Source organism: Thamnophis elegans, chromosome 15 (assembly GCF_009769535.1).
Source record: "Thamnophis elegans isolate rThaEle1 chromosome 15, rThaEle1.pri, whole genome shotgun sequence".
In the NCBI taxonomy this organism is placed as follows: domain Eukaryota; kingdom Metazoa; phylum Chordata; class Lepidosauria; order Squamata; family Colubridae; genus Thamnophis; species Thamnophis elegans.
In genome coordinates, this window is record NC_045555.1 from 3,249,914 (window position 1) to 3,272,065 (window position 22,152).

At 48.4% G+C, this 22,152-nt stretch overlaps 1 protein-coding gene across 1 annotated transcript in view; it reads right to left on the reverse strand.

Annotated features, from left to right (window-relative positions):
• Positions 1-6,746: 6,746 nt before the first annotated feature.
• Positions 6,747-22,152, reverse strand: part of MIB2 (mindbomb E3 ubiquitin protein ligase 2) — a 31,493-nt gene continuing 16,087 nt past the window's right edge. The window contains 21 exon segments of the mRNA XM_032232075.1: positions 6,747-7,345; positions 7,348-7,518; positions 8,398-8,463; positions 9,825-9,941; positions 9,944-10,008; positions 10,594-10,719; positions 10,721-10,770; positions 11,867-12,094; positions 13,012-13,135; positions 13,844-13,928; positions 13,931-13,997; positions 14,193-14,349; positions 15,829-15,977; positions 16,816-16,949; positions 17,370-17,406; positions 17,409-17,449; positions 17,452-17,484; positions 17,487-17,532; positions 18,737-18,841; positions 20,552-20,659; positions 21,487-21,629. Coding sequence (XP_032087966.1) covers positions 7,278-7,345; positions 7,348-7,518; positions 8,398-8,463; positions 9,825-9,941; positions 9,944-10,008; positions 10,594-10,719; positions 10,721-10,770; positions 11,867-12,094; positions 13,012-13,135; positions 13,844-13,928; positions 13,931-13,997; positions 14,193-14,349; positions 15,829-15,977; positions 16,816-16,949; positions 17,370-17,406; positions 17,409-17,449; positions 17,452-17,484; positions 17,487-17,532; positions 18,737-18,841; positions 20,552-20,659; positions 21,487-21,629 — 2,120 coding nt within the window. The 3' untranslated portion in view covers positions 6,747-7,277.

Sequence of the window (22,152 nt, forward strand, 5' to 3'; positions counted from 1 at the left end):
TTAACCCCGGGAGGAAATTCAACCCAAATACAGATTGTTTCAGAACAGTCTGCAAGGCAGATTGTTCTGAAAAGGAGGCTGAATTTCTGGAGTGCCGAGAGTTTTTCTGGGGCAATTAAAAAAAAAAGAGAAAATATGCCAATGCCAAGAGTTTGAGTTAAGTCTCTTGACGGGCTCCGCCAGGGAATTTCTGCTTGTGGAAGAAGGGGATGGAGAAGGAATGAGGGAAAACAGCTGGAAAGGAAAAGGAGCGAGAGCTAAGGCAGCTGTTTCGGCATCTGGATGAGGGCGGCCCTAGATCCCTGTGTGTGCGCACACACAAACACACACACCAAGGAGGAGGAAAATGATGGGACTCCCAATCAGTGGATTCTGAGCACACAAGCGCACGCCCTGAATCTTTTATCGATGGGATCTGTTCCACAGTCCGAGATCCACCCATGAGCAAGATCCAGCTTTGAGGATCTGATGTGCAAGAAAGGAATTTGGCATTCACCAAGGGGTCTTTTGGGCCCAACTTGGTCGGCCCGTTTACAGTTTTTTAAATTTCCTTTTGTGTGTCTGTGACCGCGTTGGTCTCCTTTTGGGGAATTTATTTCATAAATAGCCTTACCCAGTGTCGTATTATTATTTTTTGGAGAAGATGAAAAAGCTCGTTCACGCCTTTTCCTACAGGAAGCTCAGCTTAGGAGCCAAATTGGCCTACCTCACAGGGCTGTTGGGAAAGTCAAAGAGGGAGAATTGGTGCTTTGTGATGTGAGGTTGGCCGGAGGGCAGGAATGGAGGAAAAATGGTCAGATATGATTTAGAGCAGGGGTGTCCAGCTTTGGCAACTTGAAAACTTGGGTACTTTAACTCCCAGAATCCTTGCCAAGGTTGGAAATTCCTCATTTAGAGGATCTCGCAACCCTTCCCCCAGTGGGCACTTTTTTAAAAAAGCCCAGACTTTGAGTTATGGAGGACGAAAAACTACAGCTTGAAAAATAGGAAAAGCTTTTTTTTTTTGGGGGGGGGGGGAGGGAGAATGACATTTTTATGCTAATGAGTTTTTTCCCAAGGAAATGCCAAAGACAACAGTGGGATGCAACAGGAAGTTAAACAAAATGTTTAACAATATCTACCTTGCACTCTTAGACATTTTTGGACAACTGAAAACAATTGGGGTGGTGATGTGTTAACTTCCTGGCAGGCCTTACTGCTGAAACGATAGGGACTAGAACCTTGGATAATGAATAGTGTTTCTTTTGGCCTTAGCCAGGACTGAATTTGCCCCAAAGAAAGTGGGTACAGTACACCTCAATATACTGCAGTGTAATTCCTTTCTCAATTCTTTTCTGTAGATTCTCTTTTGCTATTTAAAAAATAAATAAACACCATCTGCAGTATTTACATCCCTTGACACAAAGCCACAATAAATATTACATAACAGCACAAGGAACGGCTCTTGATTCTGGCCATTTTTTTTTTCCGTTCTCACATCTGGCTGTTTAATTTGGTCACCTCTCAAAAATCATTGAATCTGGCTTGGTACAATTTTGGACCAGAGGAAAAGGGAGGGGGGAGGAAATCTTCCTCACAGCCAGAAAAGCCTTCGTAGTCAAAAGTTTGATGAAAATTTGTCCTCCACTCATATCGATGCCGCTAAAAAGAATCACTTGGATAAATTTTAATTGATACGATCAGTTTATGTGGCTTTCTAAAAACTTCCTTTGCAGTTCTTGCTTCTCAAAGCAGGATACGGGGGTAAATGATCCATGGTAGCGCAGTGGTTAGAGTGTAGTACTGCAGGCTATTTCTGCTGACTGATGGCTGCGTGCAATTTGGCAGTTCGAATCTCGCCAGGCTCAAGGTTGACTCAGCCTTCCATCCTTCCGAGGTCAGTAAATTGAGGACCAAGATTGTTGGGGGCAAGAGACTGACTCTGTAAACTACTGTGAAGCAGAAGTGCTATGTCTATTTTCCTTCCCTCCTTCCTTCCTCCCTTCCTCCTTCCTTCCTTCCTTCCTTCTTTCCCAGTAGTTAGAATGCAGGATTGCAGGCTAACTCTGCTGACTGCCAGGAGTTCAATCCTAACCGGCTCAAGGTTGACTCAGCCTTTCACCCTTCCAAGATCAATAAAATGAGGACCCCGATTGTTGGGGCAAGAGGCTGACTCTGTAAACCACTTGTAGAGGACTGTAAAAGCACTGTAAAGTGATATATAGTCTAAGTGCTATTGCTAAAAACACACAGCAAGAAAAACATAAAAGGATCCTTTGAAAGCAAAAGAAAAGCTGCTTTCCTCCAAAACAACTATTTTCCATAATAAGCACTGGCCTTGGTAATGTGTAATAGCCAGTTATGTCCACAGGTGGCAGACTTTGCTATTCCAATAATTAAAGCAAGGGTAACAAGCAGTCCTTGATTTAGAACATCTCCCTGATGACCTGATCAAAATTTGAATGCTTGGCAACTCTTATTTATGACAGTCACAAAGTCTGGGGTGATTAATCATCTTTTGCAAGCAAAATCAACGGGGACGCCAGATTACCAAACCGTGTTACCAACACTGCATTGATTCACTTAACAACTGTGGCAAGAAAGATTGTAAAATGGGGCAAAACTCATTTAATGACTTCTCATTTATGGACAGAAATTTGGGCTCAGTTGTATCGTCGTAGATCGAGAACTTCCTGTGTTGGAATTCCCGGAAGAATTGTTTTAGAAATAGCCACTGGGGGCACTCTAATGCCATTAGCTATATAGATGGTCTTATTAGCCCCTTTCAGGCTGCTATGCCAAAATAGCCACCGGAGGGCACTCTAATGCCATTAGCTATATAGATGGTCTTATCAGCCCCTTTGAGGCTTCTATCCCCAAAATAGCCACTGGAGGGCACTCTAATGCCATTAGCTATATAGATGGTCTTATCAGCCCCTTTAAGGCTGCTATGCCCAAAATAGCCACCGGAGGGCACTCTAATGCCATTAGCTATATAGATGGTCTTATCAGCCCCTTTGAGGCTTCTATCCCAAAATAGCCACCGGAGGGCACTCTAATGCCATTAGCTATATAGATGGTCTATCAGCCCCTTTAAGGCTGCTATGCCCAAAATAGCCACCGGAGGGCACTCTAATGCCATTAAGTAGTATATAGATTTGGTTTATACAAGCCCCTTATCACCCTTTAAGGCTGCTCCCAAAATAGCCACCGAGGCACTCTAATGCCATTAGCTATAGATGGTCTTATCAGCCCCTTTCAGGCTGGAATGCCCAAAATAGCCACCGGAGGGCACTCTAATGCCATTAGCTATAGATGGTCTTATCAGCCCCTTTGAGGCTGCTATGCCCAAAATAGCCACCGGAGGGCACTCTAATGCCATTAGCTATTAGATGGTCTTATTAGCCCCTTTCAGGCTGCTATGCCCAAAATAGCCACCGGGGGCACTCTAATGCCATTAGCTATATAGATGGTCTTATCAGCCCCTTTGCTGCTATGCCCAAAATAGCCACCGAGGGCACTCTAATGCCATTAGCTATATAGATGGTCTTAGCCCCTTTCAGGCTGCTATGCCCAAAATAGCCACCGGGGCACTCTAATGCCATTAGCTATAGATGGCCTTATAGCCCTTCAGGCTGCTATGCCCAAATAGCACCAGAGGGCACTGTTTCCTGGTTAGTCTTTTTTCAGGCTGGAATGCCCCAAATATCCACTGGAGGGCACTCTCTATGCCATTAGCTATATAGATGGCCTTATTAGCCCCTTTCAGGGCTATGCCCAAAATAGCCACCGGGGGCACTCTAATGCCATTAGCTATATAGATGGTCTTATCAGCCCCTTGAGGCTGCTATGCCCAAATAGCCACCAGAGGGCACTGTTTCCTGGTTAGTCTTTTTCAGGCTGGAAGCCCCAAATATCCACTGGAGGGCACTCTATGCCATTAGCTATATAGATGGCCTTATTAGCCCCTTTCAGGCTGCTATGCCCAAAATAGCCACCGGAGGGCACTCTAATGCCATTAGCTATATAGATGGTCTTATCCCCTTTGAGGCTGCTATGCCCAAATAGCCACCAGAGGGCACTGCTTCCTGGTTAGTCTTTTTCAGGCTGGAATGCCCCAAATAGCCACCAGAGGGCATTATTTGCATGCCCTGTTCTGTACATGGTCTTTGTAGTTGCTTTCAGGCTGTTATATATAAATAGCCACCAGAGTGCATTATTTGCATGCCCTTTCCTGTACATGGTCTTTGTAGTTGCTTTCAGGCTGTTATATACAAAATAGCCACCAGAGTGCATTATTTGCATGCCCTGTCCTGTACATGGTCTTTGTAGTTGCTTTCAGGCTGTTATATATAAAATAGCCACCAGAGTGCATTATTTGCATGCCCTTTCCTGTACATGGTCTTTGTAGTTGCTTTCAGGCTGTTATATATAAAATAGCCACCAGAGTGCATTATTTGCATGCCCTTTCCTGTACATGGTCTTTGTAGTTGCTTTCAGGCTGTTATATACAAAATAGCCACCAGAGTGCATTATTTGCATGCCCTGTCCTGTACATGGTCTTTGTAGTTGCTTTCAGGCTGTTATATATAAAATAGCCACCAGAGTGCATTATTTGCATGCCCTTTCCTGTACATGGTCTTTGTAGTTGCTTTCAGGTTGTTATATATAAAATAGCCACCAGAGGGCATTATTTGCATGCCCTGTGCTGTATATGTTCTTTGTAGTCAGTTTCAGCATACTATACCAAAATAGCCCTTGGAGGGCACCCTTTGCATACCCTGTGTTGTAGATGATCTTAGTACTCCCTTTCAGGCCACTATGCCCAAAATAACCACAGGGCACCATCTGAATGCCCTCTGCTATGGTCTTTGTAGTCCCTTTCATGCTGTTTTGTATAAAATAGCCACAAGAGGGCATCCTTTGCGTGCCCTGTGCAGTAGATGTCTTTTTAGTCTGTTTCAGGCTGGCATGCCCCAAATAGCCACCATAGGGAACCCTTTGCACACCCTGTGTTATCAAGTGTCTTTGTAGTCCTTTTCAGTCAGCTACACCCAAAATGGCCACTGGAGGGCACTGTTTCCATATTCTGTGCTATCTTGATAGCCCCTTTCAGGCCTTTATGCCCAAAATAACCAGCAGAGGGCACCATTGCATTTTGTTGTGGTACAAACTTATTAGCCTCTTTCAGGCCGCTATGTGCAAAATAGCCACAGGAGGGCACCCTTTCCATGCTTTGTCTTAGTACTCCCTCTCAGGTCACACTAAAACAACTGCAGTAATCCACTTAACCACCATTTCAAAAAATGGTCATTAAAATGGAGCAAAATTCCCATCTCGCTTAGTAACAGAAATTTCAAGTCTTAAATCGAAGACTACCTGTAGTCCCTCTTAGGCTGCCCTGCCCAAAGTCATCACTGGAGGGCACTCTTTTTTTATGCCTTGCAAGAATTATTAACCTTTTGCCCTACTCTGGTTTCACTTTCTGTCTCTGGAACAACTGACCTGTCTCCTTGAACACAAAATAATGATGCAATTGGGGGTGATCACAATTTAAAGTTGGGCTAAGCAACCTTGCTACAACAGAGCTGGTGGGTTTGACCCCCCCCCCCAGGCCTTCCTGCCCCATAATAATCACAATGCCCTTCATCGCTGCTTGGCCTGAAATTCCTAGAGATCACGCCCTTTGCAATCTGGATTGCTCTTCTCCGCTTTGTGAAACTCAGTTAAGTCCAATAATGAATTACCGGCCATTCCCATCCAGCCCAAGGGACCTTCCTTTCTGACATCTTCGGCTTCTTGAACGGTGGGTTGAGGGTACGCTGCTCCTGACCCAGGAGGCAATCTGAATAGTATCAAACCTGGAACATTGGTTTCACTCTTATTAGGGTTTCCCAACCGGGCCAATTTTTCATCTTTTCGTTGGAATTATGCCTTGGGCTCCCTTTTCCTTCCCACTCGGATGTCCACCGAGCCTCGCAGGGGGATTTCTAAGACTGATTTCTATGTTCTGGGATTGTCTTCCCACCTATCTAGAGGGCTGCCACAAAGAAGAGGGGGGTCAAGCTATTCTTCACAGCAGCTGAAGGCAGGATAAGAAGCCACGGGGTGGAAACTAAACACGGAGAGAAGCAACCTGGAGAAATTTCCTGAGAGGGAGTGAAAGTTGTGCGTGCTTCCAACACTGGAGTCTTTTAAGAAGAGACTGGACAGCCATTGGTCTGAAATGGTATATAGGTTCTCCTGCTTGAGCAGAGGTTTGGACTAGAAATCCTCCAAGATCTCTTCCAATTCTGTGATCCTGTTAACTAGCCCACCGATTTGGCCCCCTCCATTAAGAGCCCCTCATTGCGAGACTCAAATCAATTGTGTTAAAATATTCATAACTGGGAGAGGCATGGGAACAAGGTCAGCCAATGAAGAGGCATGGCAACTAAGTCAGTCAATGGGAGCTTAAAAAGATAGGAGTCTGTGCAGAGAATTGAAACAGAGACTTAAACAGTCTGCTGCTCTGAGAAGTAAACTAGCAGTCTGTCTGGGTTTGTCTGCTGAAATGGAACTAACTGCTTGTGTTCTCTCCTGTAGCTCTCCTGCCTTGTGTTTACTTGGAAGAACCAGCTGTTGGTATTGTACATTTCCTATTCTTATGTATATAAAGAAGTTAATGAATCCTGCTGCATCAGTTATCCATGTGCACTTTCTGGATTTGAATTTATGCAACAAACTCTGACGATTTGTGGGTAAGGAAGAAATGCTACCAGCCCATAGAAAAAGGCTTGTGCAGATGTGTTGTATTTTTTGCCAGCAAACATTCACGACTTCATGTTAAAGGACATTCTCTCTCTCTCTCTCTCACACACACACACACGCACGCACACGCATACATGCACACCCATCCCTTTCTCCATCAGGGCTTCCTTGGCCCATAAGATACCTTTTCCGTTCGCCTTTCCGACATCCAGGCTGTGCGGCATCAACTTTGCTCTGGGCTGGCTCCTCCCTGCTGGGAGGGCGGAGCCAGATCCAGAACCCCCTTTTAAAGTGCAAGAAGATTGCTTTTCCACGGGACGGAAGGAAACATGCTCTTTCGGGAAGATTGCTCCTCTTTTTGACACTGGAGAAAGCTAGGAAGGAAAAGCTCTTAACCCACATCTCCCGCCCAAGTCTCTGCAAGTCCGGATCTTCTCTCTTTGTCCGCTCTGGACTCGCCCAACCAAAGCAAAATTCAAACCCAGAGGAGGGAGGGGCAAGACAGCGGTGGGGGTGGGGGGTTGGGGTGGCAAAGCCAGAGCCAGTCCTCAAACGAAGATCGGGATCCTCTCGCGGATGGTCTGTCGGCAGATGGGACAGACGTTCAAGGACACCCGCACTCTTGGCACGACCCGTGTCCGCACTGGTAGATCACTCTGATCTGGCTGTCGATACAGATGGGGCAGGTGATCCGTTCCTCCATCTGCCGATAGCGGCTCTGTAGATCCTCCATGAGCTTCTGTTGGTTGGTGACCTCGGGGCCTGACCCACCGTCGACTTCGGAGTTGTCTGTGGTCGGGAGAGGAGAGGGAGAGACATGAGATGGGGAAGGTGGTGGGAGAAAGGATGGACGGACACCACACACACACACACACGTGTGTCCCTTTTCTAAGTGTCTTTTCGCTCCATGTGAATTTCCCAGCTGGCAGGTCAGGCTAAGGATTTGTGACATGTTTAAAGTTAAAGGTTCCCTTCGCACCTAAGTGCTAGTCATTCCTGGCTCTAGGGGGCGGTGCTCATCTCCGTTTCAAAGCCAGCGCTGTCCGAATGTCTCAGTGGTCATGTGGCTGGCATGACTCAACTCCTGAAGGCGCACGGAACGCTGTTCCCTTCCCACCAAAAGTGGTCCCTATTTTTTCTACTTGCATTTTTATGTGCATTCGAACTGCTAGGTTGAGAGAAGCTGGGACAAGTCACGGGAGCTCGCTCCGTTATGCAACACTAGGGATTCGAACCGCCGACCTTTCTGATTGACAAGCTCAGTGTCTTAGCCACTGAGCCACCGGTCCCTGTGACATGTGTTGCTTGGAACTAGAGACAAGCACGGAATCCCCCATATTTTACTCATAAATCCTGACTTTGGGGGAGCTTTTTCGGTCTTAACTGTGGTTTATCTCTCATCTGTTCCTGGATGAGTAAAGCAATTGTGGCTTACAAAAATAAAAACCAGCAATAGATGATGCCTTGATGTTTCCCGTTGACCAAAATGCAGCCCCCAAGGAAAACTGGAGGAGGATGAGGGCAAAGGGAAAGGAAGGAGAATTCGGTCTCACCTTTCCTGGAGGCCAATTGTCATAACTGGAGGTTCCCAATGCTTTGTCTCTATTCTACACCTGTTGGCTAAAGGGACCCCCCCCCTCCCCAAAGGTATCAAGCAATGGTGCTCACCTTGCTTCAACTTTTTTGTAATGGTGACTTGGCATTTGATGCATTTCTTCATTCTTCTGGAACATTCTGTTGGCGGGAGGAGAAATTGAGAAGAGGGGAAAAGATTGGAAGAAGAGACGTGGTTTTTAGGCAGGACTTCCAACAAACTTTCATTCTTTACTTTTGGGCAAGGATGTCAAACACAAGGCCCGTGGGCCGGATCCAGCCTGCAATGTGGTCGGATGTGGCCTGTGGGGCCATACTGGAAAATGAAAGGAGACGGCCACAGTGCTTTGGCCTGGTCTTTTGTGGCCCGCCAGTGGAGCTGGCAGCAGAGTCGGACAGTGAGGAGGCTGGGGAGGAACATGGGCCAGTCCTGGAGGCTGGGGAAGGCGCTGATGAGGGCTCTGCGTCGGAGGCAGAGAGGGAGCTAGACAGCAGCGAGGCAGAGGAACAGCGGGAGCCTGTTCCCAGTGTGCGCATGCGCAGAGCTGCCGGAAGACAAGAACAACTAAGAAAACAGGGTCAACGTGGGAATAAAGCCACACTTTGGAAATGATTGGCCCTCCCCAGGGGTGGGTTTCTCGCCCCGTTCCAACCGGATCGGTTGGAACAAGGCCGGCGGCGTCCTCACGCACGCACGCGCGGCGCGCGCGTGCACGCACGTGGCATCCTTGCGCACGCACGCGGCGCGCCATGCGTATTAGCGTCTGCACGATGCTTCAGCTGCTCCTGGAGGATCGCGCAGGCGTTCTGCGCATGCGTGAAAGCGCGAAATTCAAAAAAACGGGTAAGGAGCGGGTGCGGGTGTGCGGCGCGCGGGCTTCGCCGTTCCCGGAAGTTACTTACTTCCGGTTCGGCGACCAACCGGATCGCAGGGACCGGTGCGAACCGGTTGAAACCCAGCCCTGCCCCTCCCATAGGAAACAAAGAGGAGCGAATGGGGAGGGGGCTTTTGCAGGAAACAGTTTGTTCCTTCGGTCGTGTTAAGAGTGGAAAGTTCTGTTTGTGACTATAAGAGACTCTGTGCCAAGTGTTGCCTTGCCCTGCCTTTGGAAACGAGTTATCTAGCAGCTCTCCAAATGAGATAAGGTGCATGTGGATAAATATTCCTTGGAAAGACTGTTTGCTGAAGCCTTGCTGACTGTGAATGAAAGGAATTTGTGCTTTCTAAGGACATCTGGATCAGAACACGGTCTACCCCATGGGAAGAAGAACATCGGGCCAGGGTGGCTTCGGCCCAGTCTACCCAGTGCAAAGCAGAGCAGCATCAAACTGGCCATGCCCAACCAGTTGGCCACATCCACCCACTCGCTCCCCCCCCCAGGTCAACCACAGCCCTGATGTGGCCCTCAATTAAATTGAGTTTGACACCCCTACGTTAGGGGGGGGGAAGGAAATAAAAAGATGTTTCAGTTACAGAATATGGGCATTCAACGCAGCAGTACCTTCACACACGATGCTGTGTTGGCAGGGGAAGAAGAGGACCAACAGCGCCAGTTCCGAGCAAACCAAGCACTCCGAAGGGGCAACCGCTTTTGGCACGCTGAGGTTCGTCATGGTTTGGGGGTGGTGTGGACTCTTCTCAGGCTGCTGGTCATGGTGGAGCTCTCAAAGGAGTCCTGCTGCTCTCTGGGGACAGAAAGAGGCCATGTGAGATTAGGCCTGGTCAGGGGGTAGAGTGGTGTGGTGGCCTAGAAGTGCAGCTCTCGCCTCACAATCAGGAGGCTGCGAGTTTGATCCTAGGTAGAGGCAGATCTTTCTCTCTCTGGGCATGATGAGAATATATCTGCTGAACAAAAACTCCCCACTGGCGTCAGGAAGGGCATCTGGCCATGAAAACCCTCTGCCAGCTCCATTCAGTTGCTCAGACTCCGCCCCGCAAGGGATGATGGGGTCGTTAAAAGATGAGGATGCCCTGGTCAGGGGTGGCTGCAATTTAGCAGACTCCAACATCTTTTTGACAGCTAACCCCCTCGTCTTGATGAGAGGGGGAATTCACAAGGGCCGTTTGCAGAGCCACAGAAGGGCCCCAATTTTGAAAGGGGAGAGCCATGTCGAGTGATGCAGAAGGGGTGCAACCTCATGCAAACTTAAGTCTCAAATTTTTGCAGTGAATATTAAACCATTTCTGAGCTCGGAATGGATCCCTTATCTCCAGCAACGAAGACATCTCAAGGGAGGAAGCCAAGAGCAGAAGTCGGGACTGACCCTCACCTGTATTTCTGGGAGAAGTTCTGGATTAGGTGTGCAATGCTGCCGTCCGAGGCCAGGTCAAGCGGGGACTTGCCCCGGTGATTGGCATAGTTGACGTCGGCCCCTTGCTGGGCCAGGTAGCAGGCGGGCAGTTCCCACGTTCAGTTTGGTTTTGCCGAGGAAACCGGAGGCCTGGAGCTGCGGGAGGATGGAGACAGGAAGAACTATGGGCACCAAAGAAATTGGGACAAGAGAATCATCAAGGGTAAAGGAGGAGGAAGCTGTGAAAAGAGGGACTTGGAGAAGGGATTGCAGAGATAGGATGAAGAGTTGGGGGGGGGGAATTCCGATTAACTCAGCCTCCATTTCACTTCTTGAGCTGGCCTACCTCGAAGGGGCTGTGTTTTAAGAAGAAAATGATACTTGGGTAAAACTTTTTATTATATTCGAAGTGCCACTAAAACTTTATAGGTCCCTCAAATTACAACCATTCATTTTACTCTTCCAAGTTACAACTGCTCTGAAAAAGAGACTTGTGTCCCTTTTTCACACTTAATGACCATTGCAGCATCCCCAGGGACAAGCTGGGGTACGTGGGAAATAGCTCCTATTTATGACCGTTGCAGTATCCCAGGGTTATGCGATCCCCTTTTGCGACCTTCTGGCAAGTGAAGCCCAGAGGGAAGCCCGATTCACTTAACAACCAGGTTACTAACTGAACAACTGCAGTGATTCCCTTAAGAACGGCGGCTCAAGAAAGGCTGCAAAATATGGCCAAATTCACTTAACGACTATCTTGCTTGACAGCAACAATTCCGGGCTCAATTGTAGTGAGGATGAGCTGCGGTGGCGTGGCGGTTAGAGTACAGTACTACTTCTGCTGACTGCCAGCTGCCTGACATTTAGGAGTTCGAATCTCACTGGCGCAAGGTTGACTCGGCCTTCCATCCTTCCGAGGTCAGTAAAATGAGGACCCAGATTGTTGGGGGCGATAGGCTGACTCTGTAAACCACTTAAGAGGCCTGTAAAGCACTGTGAAGCGGAATATAAGTCTAAGGGCTATTGCTATTATCTGCTCTCCACATAATGAGCACAGAAGTGGACGGGAACGGAAGACGTTTCAGGGGGAAATCTAGAACTCACAACCCTCATCTTAAAACACAAACTGAAGCCGTTGTCTTCGGACAATCCTTGATGGATTTGGCGTTCAACTTCCTTATCCCTGTCCCAAAGGAGCCCTAAAGCCTGAACCCCGTTTTCCCCGGCCCTGCTTCAAGCCCTGCTCCCCCCTCACCTTGGAGAAGAGACTGTCTTCCTGGTCCGACTGCTCATCGACCAGGACGGACACCAGGTGCTCCCTCTCCAAAATGATATGCATGGCGGTGTCGCCGTCCTCGTCTTCAGAATTGACGTCGGCGCCTTCTTTCACCAACAGCTGCACCATCTCCACGTGGCCCTGGGTGACGGCTAAGTGCAGGGGCGTCTGGTTGCGGTTGTTCCTGAGGTTCACATCGCAGCGGCCCTGAGGGACGAGGGAAGGACCCACCACCTTTTAATTCCATAAAATGGGACCCCCTTTTTTTGCCAGCGGGAAGTTTTAATCTTGGGGAGAGGCAGACGTTTATTTCCTCCTAAAGCAGGGCTCCCCAATCTTGACAACTTTTAAGACTTGTGGACTTCAACTCCCAGAATAATCCCTTGCGGGGTGGAGTCTGGGCAACCGAATGGAGCTAGCAGAATATTTAATGGCCGGATGCCTTTCGGTCGCCATTGCGGAGTTTTTTCAGCAGATATATCCTCATTGTGCCCAGAGGCTGAGGAACTCTGGGAGTTGAAGTCCACAAGTCTTAAAGTTGCCAAAGTTAGGAGACTCCTGTTCTAAAGGGCTCTGTGCGGCCGATCCTTTTCTACAGTAGGACTGGCTTTTGTACAGGCAGTCCTCGGTTTACGACCATTGGCTCAGCGACTTCATACAGCGACTTAATTACAACGGTGCTGAAGAGACGGAGGACCTGTGCCCAAGGTGACAAGCCCTCCTCTGTGATCGTGCAATTGAAGTTCACGCACTTGGCAGGCCATCCAAACTTATAACTGCCCACTTAAGCACCACCACGTCATGATCAAAATTCTGAGGTTGTGGTCATAAGTCAAGGACTACATAGTGTTTTTTTTTCAGGAAAATGGAAGAGCCTTTCTTCCTTCCACTGATAAAATATTGAGCCAAGCCAAAAAAAAAAAAAAAGCATTAATCTTGCCTTGATAGCAATGTTGCCTCAAGAGCCTGGCCTTAACCTAAACAGAGCAGGCTGGTTGGGAGACCACTAAGAGATCACAGGCTTCTAACAGACTTTAAAAATAGCTGCTTTGGGCAGACATCGTCCCCAAACATAGAAAGCTTCCAGGCTCTCCTCACCCCCCATAGTTTCTCCCTCCATTCACCTCTTTGATTAAAATCTCTGCCACCTCCTTGTGATTGTTGAGGGCAGCCAGATGCAGAGCGGTAAAGCCGTCGTCCTTTTTGACGTCCACCAACTGCCGAGCCCTTGCCAGGATTTTCTTGATGCTCGCTACGGAGAGAAAAGACAGGAACAGGAGTGGAAAAAAGGAAAAAAAATGGAAGAAAAGAAGTAAAAATTGTGCATTTAGGGTAAAGGTTTCCCTCGCATGTATGTGCTGGTCGTTTCTGACTCTAGGGGGCAGTGCTCATCCCGTTTCAAAGCCGAAGAGCCAGCGCTGTCCGAAGACGTCTCCGTGGTCATGTGGCCGGCATGACTTAACTCCGAAGGCGCACGGAACGCTGTTTCCCTTCCCACCAAAGGTGGTCCCTATTTTTCTACTTGCATTTTTTACATGCTTTCGAACTGCTAGGTTGGCAGAAGCTGAGACAAGTCACGGGCTCCCTCCGTTATGCAGTGCTAGGGATTCGAACTGCTGAACTTTCTGATCAACAAGGTCAGCATCTTGGCCATTTAAATGAGGCATGCAAGTCTTAGATGGCGACTTCTTGAAAGAAGCAGCACCTTCTTTTCAGATTTCAAAACCACCCCTTCCAAGCCGCCTCCCCCCCGCCCCCCCCCACCTCTCTCTGCTCCTTGCATAATTCTCTTGGCAGGCCCAATGACCCCTTCTCTCCCCTTTCAAAACAATTTGATGCTTTTGCCGACATTTCTCTGGCGGGCAGCCTTGCCGGGGATCTTAAAGCCCGCCTGCCCCTCACATGTCCTGGAAGTCAATTCCGATTACATCGCGCTTGAGTCATCCTTTGGCTTACAGCTTGTTCCCTTTCAGGGCTGCGTGGTGCAACAGGTTGAAGCCCTGTTGATTCTGGATGGTAAAATCGATGCCGGGGACCTCGTGAGGGCTTCGATGATGCACTTGAAGTCGGCAGTGATGGCGTAATGAAGGGGGGTGTCTCCTGAAGAACCCTGAAGGGACAGAGAAGGCGTCAACGGAGCCAAACGGGGGTCCAATTCGCAATGTAGATTTGCGGTTTTACGTTGCTGCTAGAGCTGAACCCAAAAGCTAAAACAATTTTTTTTTAAAAAATCTGGATGGGAGACCACTCAGAGATACACAAGGGCTTCTGAGCTGTGGGATCCCCCCCAAACGGGAAGACTCACCAGCAAATTCACGTTGCAGTTGTTTTCGCACAAGGCTTTCACCACCTCCGTGAAGCCGTGGTTGACAGAAACGTACAAGGCCGTACATCTGGCAGTGTTCAAAATATTCGGGTTGGCCCCTTTGCTGACAAGGAGCCGGGCCACATCCGCCTGATTCCTGGTTTGCACAAGGGAAGGGAGGAGAAATTGAAATTAGAAATAGAAATAAAATACTTCTCCTGCTACGTTCGTTTCTTTGGTTTCTTTAAAGGTGGAAAAAGGGAAGAATCAATCTTTTCTTTTCTTTATTTCTATCCATCCATCCCCATCCATCATCAATCCATCATCCATCCATCATCTATCTATTATCTATCATCTATCCATCCATCCACCTATCATCTACCTACCTACCTTTCTATCATCTAGCTATCTTAGTACTTATATACCACTTCCCAATGCTTAACAGCCCCCTCTAGAGTCAGCCTCTTGCCCCCAACTATCTGGGTCCACATTTTACCCACCTCAGAAGGATGGAAGGCTGAGTCGACCTTGAGCCAGTCAGGATCGAACTGCTGCCAGTGGACAGAGCCAAGCCTGCAATGCTGCATTCTAACCACTGCGCCACAAGAGCTCCTAAGAGTGCTAAGCCGTCTTCAACCATCTACCCCCTTCTCTTCCCCTGCCGCATCTCCACTGTCACCAGCTCCCATGACGTTAGGGTGAGAAATAGGGGACCTCAAAGATCAGCTGGCTTGGACTCTCTTCAGCTGTTATCTAGCAGACAACCTTCCCATCATGTTCCTAGAAGAGGATTCATCTTAACTGGTTAAGTTCAAAAGTATAACTCTGAGGACATTGGATTTTTCTCTCCTCAACCCTTCTTCCTTGTAGGTGTTCTGAGCGAGGCTTCCCAAGAGCCTGAAGCAAACTCCTGGTCCCGATAAAAAGCCCTTTTATTAATTGACTGTGAATTCTGTTCATTCACCTCCAGGAAAGTCTTTAAAGGGAGGATTTAGAGTCACAGACCTTATGTGGCTTGGAGAGCTGCCAGGCTGATATCTGCAGAACTTGGCAAGGAGTCTCAGAGAGTCACGAACCAATGAAGCGAACTAATGGGTCTCCTGCAAACTCCACTCCCCTGTGGCTCCTCTTTTATTCCCTCTGGGAGGAGCCATTCATCGTCCACCTGTGGCCTTACTCCCAAGTCGACCCCTGTTCTTTAGCTGTTCCCTTCGTCTGGCCACTCTGCGCATGCGCACACTGGGAACAGGCTCCAGCTGTTCTTCTGCTTCACATGTCTCACTCCAAAGGCAGCTGATAACTGTCAGACGGCCCTGGCCCCCTCTCTGCCTCTGACATAGAACCCTAATCAGAGACTACAGGACTGGCCCATCTTCCTCCCCAACCTCCCCACTGTCCGAATTTGTTGCCAGCTCTTTTGGGGGGCCACAATAGTATGTCATGCCTTCTGAATTGAAACCAAGGGAACACAAAGTGCTTGCCATTTATTAATTAAGTCTTATTTGGAAGCTCGCTCTCTCTTTTTTAAAAAAGCCTTTTTTGGGGGGAGGGAAGTGTCTGCCCCATATATCCCTTCTCAGAGTTATGTTCCCCGCAAGGGGAGCCCTGCCCCATATCTCTCATGAGGGCCCCTTACCCAAAGGCTGCGTAATGAAGGGCCGTGTCGCCTTCGTCATCCCACAGGTCGATGTTTGCATGGGCTTGAACCAAGAGCTTCAACACTTCCACCTGCCCCAGGTACGCAGCCACCTGCAAGGCTGTCCGGCCCTGGTTCTGCACGTCCACCTGGGGAAGGAATTTGGCATCGGTTCCAGGATTGGCCAGCTGACCCTCTCAAGGCCAACTCTGGCTTGTTTCACAGGGCCCACAGGCGAGGCGGGGGGGTTCGTTTCCCCCATTTGTCTGAATCTGCCCAGGAAGAACTACCATATTTTTCGGAGTACAAGACGCACCTTTCCCCCCCCTAAAAGAGGGTGAAAATTTGGGTGTGTCTTATACACCAAGTGTAGCCCCACCCACCCATCAGCCCCCAGTAATTTGCCTCCTTGCAGCAAACAGGGAAATGGGCTGCAATAGGCTATGGCAATCCCTGCAGCCTGAAACAGCTGATGATCAGGAGGCGCCTTAAAACTGAAAGTGAAACTTGCTGTTTGCTCCACCAGGCAAACTGCTGGGAGGCTGAAGCAGATTTTTTTTTTCTTGTGCTAATCAGACTGTTTGCTGTTTGCTGCAAGAAGGCAAGTCAATAACTATAAATGCCTATCGAATGTTCAAATGATTAGACTTATTTTTTAAAGACTGCTTTATTATTGTTCTAGACAGCTTAACAAAATGGAAGCATTTTAAAATAAATGCTCGATCTGAAGTGCTATTGTATCTTCTTTTAAATAGCAGAGAATAACGTACACTTAAAGAAAGCCACATCAATCTTAACAGCTTCTGTGTAAGTATCATCTGAAATGTAACACCACAAACAGCATATATCATCTGTACTGTTTGCTGTTTGTTGCCAGGAGGCAAATTGCTGGGAGGCAGAGGCAGATATTTTTCCCCTTGTTTTCCTCCTCAAAAGCTAGAGGTGTTATATTTCGGAGCGTCTTATACTCCAAAAAATGGTACTTGCCTTGTCGGGATACTTCTGAATCAAGTCCCGAACTTTGCTGACGTTCCCGTGGGCTGCCTCAACCACCAGGCGGCCAGGGCTGTCGGCCTCGCTTTTTTGGGAGAGTAAACGTCCCACCACGGTCACCAAGGAACCTGTGAAAAGGAAAACAAAAATACAAATGTCACCAGCCAGTTGAGAGGAGGCCAGCACAGGACTTCACGATCCAAACGGATCAATCAATTGGGGGGGAGGGGTGCCTGATTCGTATTTATGACAGTTGCACTATCCTCCAGATCACGGGATTCCCCTTTTGAGACCTTCTAATAAGCATTCGATGGGAATGCCGGGTTCATTTAACAACCGTGCTACTAATTTCACAACCCCAGGGATTCCCTTAACGGCGGTGGCGAGAAAGGCCATCCATCAGGGCAAAGCTCACTAACAAATGTCTCACTTAGCAACAGAAATGTGGAGCTCAATTATGGTCGTAAGTCAAGGATGATCTCCTTGCCCTCTGCCTCCCCCCCACCTTTTTTTTGCAAAGTATTGGGGGTTAAAAGCTTTGCCCTCACTTTTCGACTCCCTGGTATCCTGAGTGGTCATCAGGTTCCGCATTCTTCCTCTCTCTGGTAAGTGGTCAGGCAGGCTGGGTGAAGGTCCAGGACTGCCCGGAGAAAGAAACACGAAATCTCCATCCCCAAAGATTTTGATCACCTTACCGATGTGGCCCAGGATCTGTAAACCCGGAAAAAGGAAACGGAGTTCGTGGTGATCTGTTGTTCTGACCAAGGCTTCCCAAGAGCATGAAGCAAACTCCTGGTCCGACAAAAACCCCTTTTATTAATTGACTGTGATTCTGCTCATTTACATCCAGCAAAGTCTTTCAAGGGAAGATTTACAGTCACAGACCTTATCTGGCTTGGAGAGCTGCCAGGCCGATCTCTGCAGAACTTGGCAAGGAGTCTCGGAGAGTCACGAACCAATAGCAAACTAATGGCCTCCTGAAAACTCCACTCCCCTTTCGCTCCTCTCTTATGTCCTCGGAGAGGGGCCCTTCATCATCCACCTGTGGCCTTCCTCCCAAGTCGACCCCTGTTCTTTAGCTCTTCCCTTCGTCTGGCAGCTCTGCTCATGTGCACACTGGAAACAGGCTCCAGCTGTTCCTCTGCCTCACTGATGTCTGACTTCGAAGGCAGCTGATAACTGTCAGATGGCCCTGGCCCCCTCTCTGCCTCCGACATAGAGCCCTCATCTGAGCCTTCCCCAGACTCCAGGACTGGCCCAGGTTCCTCCCCAACCTCCTCACTGTCCGAATCTGCTGCCGGCTCTGCTGGTGTGCTGCAACCCTCTTGCAGGCAGCCAAACGAAGGAGGAGTGAAGAAAATGCAGAGATAATTTATATTCTAGACTTGCTACCCGCCACTTGGTTCGGTTGAAAAGGTGTCGAGTTTAAGTTTAAGTTTAAGTTTACTTGATTGCCACTGAGCCTTGTACAGTGAAATTAAATGTCATTTTCAGTGTACATTATACATAAAAAATAAATAAATAAAAGGAAAGAAAAACACACATCCTTCACATTCTATATAATTGAATTGAAAACCCCTGATATTGCATTAATATTGCACTACACAGTTACTGCTCTGGAACAGAAGCTGTTTTTCAGCCTCTGACTTTGTTTTTCTTGTCCTGTACCAGCTGCCAGATGGTAATAGTTCAAAAAAAAAAGGGAGCCCAGGATGAGATGGATCTTTAAGGATGTTTTGAACTTTCTTAAGGCAGCGGGAGCTACAAAGCTCTTCCAAGAGGGGAGAGGGCAACCCATGAACCTCTGGGCCATGGGGTTGACCCTCTGGAGGACATGGTTGAACTGGTGTTAAATTTAGATCGATGCAAGGAAAGGAAGAAAAAAAGGGGGGGGGGTTAAGGGAAGGGAGCTTACCGCTGTCATCTCGTCCGTCCATTCTCCGTGACCCGCTTGCAGCTGCTTCACTGTTTCCATGTCGTCAATCACCCTCACGACATCGTCCAGCCAGAAAGTGTTGAGCTACAAGGGAGAAGGAAGGAAGGCAGATTGTTGTTTACATTTCCTTGCTTGGGACTTGGGACAGAGGCAATCAAATAGCAAAGAGCACTTAGCCCTTAGACTTATATACCGCTTCACGGTGCCTTTACGGCCCTCTCTAAGCGGTTGACAAGAGTCAGCCTCTTGCCCCCGACAATCTGGGTCCTCATTTGACTCACCTTGGAAGGAGGGAAGGCTGAGTCCACCTTGAGCCGATGAGAATCGAACTGATGGCAGCTGGTAGCCAGCAGCCAGCAGAAGTAGCCTGCAGTACTGCCCTCTGACCACTGCCCCACGTTTTTTTCTTAAACAGATGAATTATTTAAACCAGGGGTGTCAAACTCAAGGCAGATTCGCCCCGCGGGGTGCTTAGAACTGGCCTGCTGGGCCACTTTAGAAACAGCGAAGGACCGGCCCGTGGTACCTCTGCCAGCAAAAGCAGAGCTTGAGAGGGCCGAGGGCAGCCCTCCCAAGCTCCGTTATCGCTGGCAGAGAGTTGCAGGAGGCCGTCGCAGCTGAAAATGGAGCTCGGGAGGCCATTTTCGCTGATAGAGCGATTGGGCTGACACAGGCGCTCCCCGACACGAATGATGTTGAGCTGGCCATGCCCACCCCAGCCCCCCAATGTCACACACAACCCTCATGCAGCCCTCAATGAAATTGAGTTTGCCACCCCTGCTCCAAACAGATGAAGTCTCTAAACCGTGGGCATGAGATTTCCTGGTGGTCTTCTTTCCCAGGGCTTAGCATTTTGAGATCGACCAAGATAGGTTAGGAGCTGCCTCCTGGCTGGGGTTATTTTTTACTAGCTATGATATTCAAATCAGGTTTCTCTTCTACCCAAAGAGTTGTATTTTGAAGAGTACAGGAAGCCCTCGACTTACGGCCACAATCGAGCCCAAAGTTTCCTTTGCTAAAGCGAGGCAGTTGTTAGGTGAGCGCGTTGCCCTGTTTTACAACCTTTCTTGCAGGAAGTGAATTAGTGTGGTTGTACAGTTAGTCGTACGGTTGTTAAGTGAATCTGTCTTCCCCACTGACTTTGCTCGTCCGAAGGTCACAAAAGGGGGTCACACGATTCCGAGATGCTGCAACCCGTCATAAGTATGAGTTGGCAAGCATCTGAAGGTTGACCACATGACCATGTGGATGCTACAGTAGTCATTAAATGTGAAAAATGGTCCTCTTTTCCCAGTGTTGTTATAACTTTGATTGGTCACTAAGTGAATGGCTGTAAGTTGAGAACTACCTGTAATACATATTCCATTAAAGGGAATTCTTTATTTCACTTAAATCATAGTTATAGGTGGGAGGTGGAGTGGTGTGGTGGCCTAGAGGTGGAGCTCTTGCCTCACAATCAGGGGGCTGTGAGTTCGATCCTAGGTAGAGGCAATATTTTTCTCTGGGCACAATGAGAATCTATCTGCTGAAAAAACTCCGCTCTGGTGACAGGGACGGCATCCGGCCAATAAACACTCTGCTAGCTCCATTCAGTTGCCCAAGCTTCACCCCGCTAGGGATTATGGGGTCGTTAAAAGATGATGATGATGATAGTTATAGTGGGAGGAATTGGAAACTCCTTTCTAGGAATAGCCAATATATTTCATTCATTGGAAAAAATTCCCTTTTTCTTGTGGGTCAGCCCACATTCTGAATTTCAGAATCAATTCGCCAAGGGAATGAACTTTACCCCACCTTGGTTAGAGCTCCGGGATGAAATGTCCAGCGAGTGTCATTGTTGAACTGGACTCTCACGTCTCCTCGATCTGTGATCCTATGCACTGTTCCTGTCTGGCCAATGAACTTTGGAAGGAGGGCGGGAAGGAAGCAAAGAGAGGAAAAAGCCTTGAAGTAGGGAGAGGAAAACGGAAAAGACAAGCAAAAACAAAAGAACAAAAAAAACCCAACACCCCATCATCCTTGCCGCTTAAAAGCAGGCCGATCATTCGGCATCGTCCTGTTCTGAGCGAGGCTTCCCAAGAGCACGAAGCAAACTCCTGGTCCTGACAAAAACCCCTTTTATTAATTGACTGTGAATTCTGCTCTTTCACATCGAGCAAAATCTTTCGAGGGAGGATTTACGGTCACAGACCTTATCTGGCTTGGAGAGCTGCCAGGACGATATCTGCAGAACTTGGCCAGGAGTCTCGGAGAGTCACGAATCAATGAAGTGAACTAATGGTCTCCTGCAAACTCCACTCCCCTTTTGCTCCTCTTTTATTTCCTCTGGGAGGGCCATTCATCCTCCATCTGTAGCCTTACTCCCAAGTCGATCCCTGTCCTTTAGCTGTTCCCTACATCTGGCAACTCCGTGCATGTGCACACTGGGAACAGGCTTTAGCTGTTCTTCTGCCCCACTGATGTCTGACTCTGAAGCAGCTGATAACTGGCATACAGCCCTGGCCCCCCTCTCTGCCTCCGACGCAGAGCCCTCCTCAGAGCCTTCCCCAGACTCCAGGACTGGCCCAGGTTCCTCCCCAACCTCCTCACTGTCCGAATCTGCTGCCAGCTCTGCCGGCTGCTGGAGGGCCAGAACACGTCCTCTTGGATGAAATAAAAGCGACCAATCACACGTTTGCGAGAGATCCTGCCCTCTTCCAAAAAAAGGGTGGACATCTGCACAACCCTACCTCGGCCATCTTGGGATTCCAGCCTCCGTGGCCCTCCTGCATCTCCCGCAAGATGTCGATGTCTAGGAGGCATTTCACTTTATCTCCATGTTGGAACGGATGCCCTTCCGTGCTCTCCTTTTTCTGCAACTCAGCCGGCTTGCCTGGAAAAAAACCAGGGACAGGCAGGGAGGGGGAAGGTTTTTAAAAAAAAAGCCAAAATATCAGACCCAACCAGAAGGTTTTTAAGCAGGGGTGTTCAACCTTGGCAATGTTTAAGACCTGTGGACTTCAATCCCCACAAATATAACTGTTCCTGTCATTTTATGACAATTGTATAAATATACAATATATTGCTAACCCTTAGTACTCAAATCAATCTTAGGAAAAGGTTTCCTTTGCGCATGTGTGCTAGTCGCTCCCGACTCTAGGGGGCAGTGCTCATCTCCATTTCAAAGCTGAAGAGACAATGCTGTCCGAAAACATCTCCGTGGTCATGTGGCCAGCATGACTAAACGCCAAATGCTGTTACCTTCCCACCAAAGGTGGTCCTCATTTTTCTACTTGCATTTTTACATATTTTCGAATGGCTAGGTTGGCAGAAGCTGGGACAAGTAACGGGAGCTCACACTGTTATGTGGCGCTAGGGATTCAAACCGTTGAACAGCCCATCTTTCTGATCGACAA